The sequence below is a fragment of the Salvelinus alpinus genome, chromosome 13 (genome assembly GCF_045679555.1).
Source record: "Salvelinus alpinus chromosome 13, SLU_Salpinus.1, whole genome shotgun sequence".
In the NCBI taxonomy this organism is placed as follows: domain Eukaryota; kingdom Metazoa; phylum Chordata; class Actinopteri; order Salmoniformes; family Salmonidae; genus Salvelinus; species Salvelinus alpinus.
Window position 1 is genome coordinate 19,731,579 of NC_092098.1, and position 9,646 is coordinate 19,741,224.

At 45.4% G+C, this 9,646-nt stretch overlaps 1 protein-coding gene across 1 annotated transcript; it reads left to right on the forward strand.

Moving 5' to 3' along the window:
- The first annotated feature begins 5,964 nt into the window (after positions 1-5,964).
- LOC139537292 (dicarboxylate carrier UCP2-like) lies at positions 5,965-9,255 on the forward strand. Its single transcript, XM_071338432.1, has 8 exons — positions 5,965-6,069; positions 6,434-6,569; positions 6,892-7,098; positions 7,263-7,470; positions 7,577-7,774; positions 7,878-7,979; positions 8,078-8,258; positions 8,443-9,255. The coding sequence occupies exons 3-8, from the start codon at positions 6,973-6,975 to the stop codon at positions 8,555-8,557; spliced, it is 930 nt and encodes a 309-aa protein (XP_071194533.1). The 5' UTR covers positions 5,965-6,069; positions 6,434-6,569; positions 6,892-6,972; the 3' UTR covers positions 8,558-9,255.
- The last annotated feature ends 391 nt before the right edge of the window (positions 9,256-9,646 follow it).

Genomic DNA, 9,646 nt, shown 5'->3' on the forward strand with positions numbered 1-9,646 from the left:
CAGAATTCAGAACATGGGCCATTCTTACAGTATTCTCCCTTTACACCAAGTCAGAAGCGTAGGCTAAATAAAGGGGGTGTATAAGCAGACAATGAAAGTTCTTACAATATTCAATGATTACATTTCTAGGCTACCACCAAGTCAGAACAGTAGGCTATAAAGGAGAAAGAGAACAAATTATTAAGGTGAGGCACATGGCTACTAACAGCTTACTAACGGTCATGTCTACTCCCGCTCCCCCTCTCCAGCGTTCGAAGACGGCGGTTTACTAACCACTCGTCCTGGCAATCATCATTATGCACACCTGGCACCATCATTACGCGCACCTTCAACTCACTGGCATGTCGAGACGACAACCTCTCCTTGGAAGCACTCATCACGATGTCCAGCCGCCTGGAAAACCTACTTTGGGAGTGTCGGTACCCTCATCGCTTCTCTCCATCCCTCAGTGACCATTCTGTATCAGAGCCTGAACCCATGGAAGTAGGGGTCACACGCTTCCCCGCAGTTGAGCGACGCAGACGGAAACAGCTGGGACTCTGTCCCTATTGTGGTCAAGAGGGAAACCAGCTTCAGCAGTGTCCGGTACGTTCCAACTCAGGATCCACGAGAGCAGAGGGACGGTCATGTGATCTTCCACCTCCTGGGGTAGGTGTGAGTATTCCATCTTCATCACTTTCCGCCAAACCCTTTAGTGTCGATTTCTACAGCGCTAGTGGATTCCAGGGTGCAAGGGAATTTTATTGACCAGACCCTTGCCTCCTCTCTCAACATCACCTCATACCTGCTCTCCTCTCTGTTTCCAGTGCAAGCCCTTGATATTCGGCCACTATTACCATTACACACGCCACTCACCATCACCGTGGAGTCATCCATCAGGAAAACATTCCCTTCTTCTTCATCATTGGTGCACCAGCTCACAAGATCATCCTCAGCCTCCCATGACTCCAACGCCATAACCACAGCATCTCCTGGTCGAGGATGAGAATAACGGACTAGGCACCTGAATGCCGGAGAACATGTTTTCCTGTCCCCTGTGGTTCTACGTCGGTTGAGAGTCCTGCGGTTGCTCTTCAGCCCAACATCCCGGAGGTATACCAGGTCCTGCAGGTTTTTTCCAAAACCCGTGCCACTTGTCTTCCTCCTCATCACCCCTGGGACTGTGACATTGATCTGTTTGCAGGCTCTGCGCCCCCATGCAAACGCATCTACCCTCTGTCGGTGGCTGAAACCAAGGCAATGAAGGAGTACATCCATGAGGCACTCCAAAAAGGTTTCAGCTGCACGTCCACCTCGCCTGCGTCTGCAGGCTTCTTTGTGGCGAAGAAGGATGGAGGATTACTACCGTGTATTGATTAGAGGACTGAATGAGATCACAAACAAATACCGTTACCCTCTCCCATTGGTGCCGGCAGCTATCGAACAGCTCCGCGGGGTCCGGTTCTTTACCAAATTGGACCTGTGGAGTGCACACAATCTCATCCGCATTTGGGAGGGGGATGAATGGAAGACAGCTTTCAGCACAATGTCTGGTCAATACTAGTATTTGGTGATGCCTTTTAGTCAATGCTCCATCAGTGTTCCAGACATTCGTCAACAAGGTATTCTGGGACATGCTCAGACACCAGGTGGTCATGTATATCGACGACACCTTGGTCTACTCGGCTACCTTGGAGGATCATATCGCCTATGTCCGAGTAGTCCTGCAACGCCTTCTGGCCAACCAACTATATGTCAAGGCAGAGAAGTGCCAATTTCATCAGGAAGCCGTCTCCTTTTTAAACAACCAGATCCGCCCGCAAGGAGTGATGAGGAACGTTAAGAAGGTAGATGCGGTCAGGTCATGGCCAGTCCCAACCACCATGAAGGGGTTACAATGGTTTTTGGGGTTTGGCAACTTCTACCGCCGTTTCATCAGGGATTTTAACTCCATCGCCTCTCCTCTCACCTCTCTCCTCAAGGGTGGTCCCCATAGGTTGGTGTGGAGTCCGGATGCTGATGAAGAATTCCGCCTACTGAAGGGACGTTTTACTTCCACCACATTACTCGAACACCCAGATCCTACGCTACCCTTTGTGGTGAAGGTGGATGCTTCAGAGGTGGTTGGGGGGCTGTCCTGTCTCAACGACAAGGTAATCCACAAATTGTATCCTTGTGCGTTTTACTCTAAGAAACTTTCTTATGCAGAGTGGAATTATGACATCGGCGATCGAGATCTTCTGGCGGTGAAGTTGGCATTAGAGGAGTGGATACACTGGCTGGAGGGCGCCAAGGACCCATTCATCATCCTCATTGACCATCGGAACCTGGAGTACATACAGACAGCTAAGCGGCTGAATCCGCGCTAAGCAAGGTGTGCCCTTTTCTTTACAAGATTTGACTTCACACTGACCTATCGTCCAGGTTCAAAAACACCAAAGCAGATGCCCTGTCCGATCTCTACGATTTGGGAGAGGGTCCTGCCCTGAATGCACCCATAATTCCTCCCTCTTGAGTTGTAGCCCCTGTGGTCTGGGACGTAGATGTGGACATTCGACAGGCCCTGCAGAGGGAACCTGCACCCACTACCTGTCCTCCTGAGTGCATTTATGTTCCCACGAGGATAAGGAATCAGCTGCTGGCCTGGGCGCACACAGCTGTCATCGCTGGACATCTAGGTATCACTCACACTACTCAATCTATCTCCGAAATGCATTGGTGTCCCACCTTGGCGCAGGACGTTATTCGCTACGTCTACTCCTGTTCCATATGTGCCAAAACTACATTTCCCCGACGAGCTCCAGCAGGGAAACTCCTTCCCCTTCCCATGCCTCAGCGTCCCTGGTCTCATCTATTCATTGATTTTGTCACTGATCTCCCCTCCTCTGACAGTTTCATCCCCGTGAATAGATTCTCCAAATCCTGTAATTTTGTCCCTCTCTGGTCTCCCTACTGCCATCCAGGTCGCTGAGGCACTGTTCCAGGAGGTTTTCCGGCATTATGGCCTTCCGGAGGACATCGTCTCCCCGACCGTGGCCCCCAATTCACATCACGGGTATGGAGAGTGTTCACGGGGAAGCTCGGGGTCACGGTCAGCCTCACTTCCGGGTACAGGCCTCAGTCTAACGGGCAGGTGGAGAGGGTGAAACAGGCGCTGGGGAGGTTCCTGAGGAGCCACTACCAGGACCGGCAGGGGAAGTGGGCCCAACTCCTTCCTTGGGTGGAGTACGTCCAGAGTTCATTACGTCACTCCTCCACCGGGCTAACTCCCTTCCAGTGTGTTCTGGGTTATCAGCCGGCCCTGGCTCCATGGACCCCGGGCCAGACCAAAGCTCCTGCGGTGGACGAGTGGTTCAGGCATGCAGAAGTTTCGCACAATGCCCACTTGACACTCCAGCGAGCCGTCCAACGTTAGAAGGAGCAGGGAGGCTCCAGTGTTCCATCCTAGTGATCGCATCTGGCTCTCCACCAGGAACCTCCCACTCTGCCTGCCCTGTAAGAAGCTGAGCCCCTGGTTTGTGGGGCCGTTCAAGGTTCTCCGGAGCGTCAACGAGGTGATGTATAGATTACCGCTCCCCATTGACTACCGTATCTCATCACCATTGGTCCTGTCAATCATCATTACGCAGACCTGGCACCATTGTTACGGACACCTGCGCCTCATTGAGGCACACCTGGACTCCATCACTTCACTGATTACCTCCCCTATATCAGTCACTCCCTTAGTTGCATTGCCCAGGCAGTATTAGTTATGTGTTTCGTTCCATGTTTCTTGTACTATTAAACTCACCATCTGCACCTGCTTTCCGACTTCTAGCGTTTCCGTTACAACAACTTACACTTAGTATTACGTTCTTAGCTACAGTATACATATTTACCTGGCATATAACATAATTTATGTAGCAGCATAGAATACATTTTTGGACTCACCATTGTGCTGTGCCCACTTGAACAGGAAGGTGGCTTGACAGTCCTTGTCGGCAAATTTTGTCATCAAAGACTGGCATTCTCTGGATTTATGGTGCTTTCAAGACATCTGGGAACTCTGAAAAAGTTTCAATCATGACGTAAGTGATCTTCAGGTCGGAGCTCTAGAAAGAGACCCAAGTTCCCGACTTGGAATTCCGAGTTGGATGACCGTTCAAAATGTATCGTTTTTTTCAGAGTTCCCAGTTGTCTTGAACTCACTGAAGTCTGAGATTTCCAAGTTTACAGTTGTTTTGAACGGGGCAGAAGTCATGCTGGATTGACAGCATGGCCAAAGTATTCAACCTTTTCTGGCCCATGGTGTTGTTTATCCTTTTAAGCTTGGAAAAGAGACCCTTTATCCCAGACTTGGACCACACGCCTACTCCACTGATGGGCAGGCTAGTGATTGCTTTGCAACGCTTGCAGTTTGCCACTGATTCCTTCCGAACCAGTCACTGTTGAATTTGCGATTTCCAACTTGTTGTGTAATGTTTATATCCTATGGCCTATGAGCACCGATATAATTACTCTTCGTAAGACAAGGATTGAAAAGGATTTGCCAGTAGATTGTCGATGTAATTCACTACGACTGCTTGTCTAGCTTGCTAGCTAAGATTTTGAAAGTATGATGTTGACATGATCAGTCCAAGCAAAGCTACGGTAGATATAATGTGATTTGACATTGTTTTATCTGTGGCCAATGACCTTGAACATTCTTGGATGTGCACTTCTAATGTAACTCTATGGCAGCACCCAAGGGGCTTGAATTTTCTAGCTCTCCCTGTATATTTTGCAGTGACAGTGTCCCCATGAGTGACAGAACACTGAGCCGATCACGGCGCAACTAGAGAACATTGCCAACCCCTACGCTCTGTATTTTCCACTGGCTGCCCCACCACAGAAAGCACTGAGCTAGGCTGAAACACTTGTATTTTTAAGCATTTTTACTCAAAAAAGAAAAAAAAGAGACCATGTTTTTTTGTGTGTTTTTTATTTTTACATTGTTTGCAAACTGATATGTGACACGTATTAATGCCAAAATAACCTGCAAAACAGGCAAAAAACCTGCCCTGAATGAACCTGCCTTGAATAACGGGTTGCCACTGGTCGGAACTAGAAAACAGACATTTCCGACTAGCCAGTGAACTCGGCATAGGACAGAGTAGTGAGAGTTCTGCACTCACTCACTGAGAAAAAAAGGAAGAGCAATTTTGGAATCCAGACAAGCCCCTCCGCCTGATTGGCTAGACTCTCACATATTATACAATCCGTGACCAATAACATGAGTGCGCTTAAGATGTAAGCAGGATACTAGGAGGTAATATGTAAATAAATGTTCTGTGTTAAAGAGGTGACAGATGATGTGTCAATGTTATTTCGTCATGTGAATAAATTAAGCACACAGCTGTTTAGGAACAAAACTAATGCAGTTCTTATAAAAAAAAGGAATCACATATTCTGTTGTTTTTCTAAATAAATAAAAATTCTATTGCCTATTTGACATCAAGTGTAGGCCTATTTCAATAGCTCAGTACACAGCTGTTAGATCTGTGTTTGAAAAAAGAAAATGAGGCCTATAATGGTTTGAATAATTTTCATACCATATTGTTTCTTGTATACTAAATGTAGATATTGTAGGCCTATTATTTTTGGATGTGTTATTTACAAAGGCATACATTAAGTAATTCACTGAATAGGTGAAATAATTTGGATAAAAACATGGTCTCATACAGGCTTAAATTCAGCCTAGTAACCTGTGAAGAGCATGTTTGAAATGGCCCCAGTGCATAATGAACAACTTCACAGGTTTAGAAATATCTTCTGTTCAGATGTAGTTGAAGATGCAGCCAACAACAGCCCAAGACGCAGGACCTGAACTTGTTGTCCTACCATAAACACTTGACTTGAGATAAACATAGCATGTGTGACTCACTACGCAATTTGACGGTATGCCTGAGCTGCAGCGCGTAAGACAAGCCTATAAATTGAGGAGTGCTTTTGTAAAAGTGCAGTACCCTGAAACAGCAAGGAGCAAAACACAACAGGATAAAAAAAATCAGGATTAATTGTTATTTTTGAGGTCATATATTGGATTACATTTTTTCTACAAAATTACAAAAGGTAAATATACAGATTAATTGCTTGATATATGACAGAATAAGAGCATTGAATAATTTAACCTACACTTGACTCTATAGCCTGCACTTATAGATGTATTTTTGTGACAATTTGTTTTACAAGTAACTAGGTCATTTTGTTGAGTTAAAATTGGTTTAAATTGAAATAGAAGTAGCAACAGTAGGTCTACTAGATTGTAAAATAAGGAGAAATGGTACCTATGGTAGGACTAGCAGCAACTGTAATGAGTGGTAGCATTTGAAGTTGTAATAGATAAGTTATCATATTTCATGCCAGATAAAGTCATACTTTACCATAATTATAGTCATAATCATAATCATCGATGAAAGTTTATTGATGTTCACAGGTAGTGGCATGCTGCTTTGCTGTCTCCAGGCAGATTTTATGGACCAAGGCATTTCATCAGGAAAACACCTCCAAACAAGAAGTTTACCTGTGAAAGAGACTTGAAGATTCTCCTCATCAATATCGCTCACTGACAGGTACTACATCCCACTGAAAGTTGCACTGTATGGGAAAACCTTAGCAAATAAATCAAAGCATGTCCCGCTTAGCAGGAGATGACAGTGATTGACCGCACCATTCTCTGTATAGCTACAATGCAAGTACACTATGTCAGTTTGGATGAACATACTATGCTAGCAGCAGTAATCTTAACCAGACAAGTCTATGTGCAAATTCATATATGATGGAATGGAATGTTGATATGCAAGTGGTCACCTGCCCTTCATGAAAATACCTCTGTGTGATGTAATATAGTATCCAATCATTATCTCTGTGTCCTGTCCCCTCTGTTAACCACAGAGTTGCTCAGCAGGCTGATCCTTGTTGTTCTACTGTTGAATTGATTGTCTTGAACTCAAGCAACACATCTCCGGCACAGCTATGGTTGGAATAAAACCCACAGACCTGGCGCCAACGACGGCTGTCAAGTTTGTTGGTGCAGGCACAGCAGCCTGCATCGCTGACCTTGTGACCTTCCCCTTGGATACTGCCAAAGTCAGACTACAGGTGAGGGGTGTGGATGGATGAGAGGCAGGCTAGGTGGCCTTGATTAAAACTGAACATTAAATCTGCACAAATCAGTTAAAATGTAGATTGAATGTGAGAAAGCGCAAGCCGTGGTGAATATCCCCCAGTCAGGTGTCAGCAATCCTATCTACTTTGTATTCCAGATTCAAGGGGAGGCTCAGTTGGGGCATGGGGCCCAGGCTGTGCGGTATCGGGGCGTGTTTGGTACCATCACCACAATGGTGCGTACGGAGGGGGCCAGGAGCCTCTACAGCGGGCTGGTGGCAGGGCTCCAGAGGCAGATGAGCTTCGCCTCTGTCCGTATCGGCCTCTATGACTCCATGAAGCAGTTCTACACTCATGGCTCTGACAGTAAGTTTTACAACCCCTATATAACCTTAGAACCATGCATGTGCTGACTATCTTATACACTTCATTTATTGGGGACCCATAACTAACTGTGCACACCTCTCTTCAGGTGCTAGCATCGTTACTCGGCTCATGGCAGGCTGCACCACCGGAGCAATGGCTGTGATGTTTGCTCAGCCCACAGACGTGGTCAAGGTGCGTTTCCAGGCTCAAGTACGTCTGGCTGACGGGGTGAAGAGATACAACGGTACTATGGACGCTTATCGGACCATCGCCCGAGATGAAGGGGTGCGGGGCCTTTGGAAAGGTTGGTAGCAATCTCACAGTCAGGAAGGAAAAATGCCTGTCCTGAAAATATTAGAGCAACTGAGAACAAAAAACTTACTTAAATCTATGTTCCTCTGTTCCAGGCTGCATGCCGAATATAACGCGCAATGCCATTGTGAATTGTTGCGAGCTGGTCACCTACGACATCATCAAGGAACTTATATTGAAGTATGACCTAATGACAGGTAAGGTTACTCTCTAGTTTTGATCTAGAACTGTGTTACATAACATTAATGTAGCTATGTAATGTCAATGTAATGTATGTTTGATATTTCTCCCCCAGATAACCTTCCATGCCACTTCACGGCTGCGCTCGGTGCAGGGTTCTGTACCACCATTGTTGCATCACCAGTAGATGTGGTTAAGACCAGATTCATGAATTCAACGTCAGGCCAGTACAGCAGCGCAATGAACTGTGCCTACACTATGCTGACTAAGGAGGGGCCAACAGCCTTCTACAAGGGGTAAGAATTTGATCATTAAGGCTTGCTAGAAAACATTTTGAATGGCATTATCATAGATTAGAATGGAAAACTGCTGCACCCGCTATAACATCCGCTAAACTGTGTACGTGACTAATAAACTTTGATTTGAAAACACCTGTCTGCTACGCAGCTATAATAGCATCTCCTTTCCACTCTCTCACAGGTTTGTGCCCTCCTTCCTGCGACTGGCGTCCTGGAACATTGTGATGTTTGTGTCTTATGAGCAGATCAAGAGGGCTATGATGAGAACAAAGACCTCCTGGGAGTCACCATTCTGATTTTTTGTTATTTTTCTAATGTTTCTCTGGACTGAGCCTTGCAGGCATGAAGGCTTCACCACAGCACAGTGGAAATCACGCCTGTACTCCCCCATTGTTCCATGAAATGGATTTCTGGAGTGGGCTTCTAACAGTGGTGACATATATTCATTCACAGGAGGTATGTGGCACCTTAATTGGGGAGGACAGGCTCCTGGTAATGGCTGGAGCGGAATGGTATCAAATACATCTAACACATGGTTTCCATGGTTTTGATTCCATTCCATTTGCTCCATTCCAGACATTATTATGCTCCGTCCTCCCATCAGCAGCCTCCTGTGGTAGGATTATCCACCACTATACATGTTAAGGTGTAAGGCCCAAACGGGGCCCATGTAAAATGGTCTGGTAGCAAATGGCCTGTGAAACAATGGCCACTTTTAGATAGTAGAGCGGAGCCATAGACCGTTCCTCTTATTCTCCCTCATTCTTTTCCTTTGACTGTGTAAAGAAATGTTTACAGTTTTGCGCTTATGATGAAGTTGTTTATATTTCTATGTATTATTTGTTTACATGTGGCGTTTTCTCATTAAGATGTGAAAGCTTGGTTTATCGCTGGTCGATAACTCATAATCAGGTCATGAATTATGTATATTCCAATGCAAATGCAATACATTCGGTTGACCTAAAACATAAATAAAGCTGCACTTTTCCCCCAATTGGGTTGCCTTTTTAGACTTAAAACGACATTCTAAATGGTAGAGAAGTATATAAATAACCTCACTTACAGCTCTTTATCTAATGGGATCAATCTTCTCTCTGTAAAATTCCATGTTGACCACTGGAAAAAAAAATGGGCGTGTAAGTGGGGCAGAGACTTTACTCGATACACACCTGCTTTCTTTTACAAAATGGAGCATCTTTATACTATCTTTATCCTTACTTTAGAGTGGCATACACATACAATAGTGTGCTAAATGAGATTTAAAACTGCAGACCCAAACCATTGACTTTAGTGAACCAAATAACTTCTTCCATAATATTTGAGAGACACGTAACTACAGAGGCAAGATAAGCAAGAAACAGAGGGAAATGCTTAAAGTTCTATTA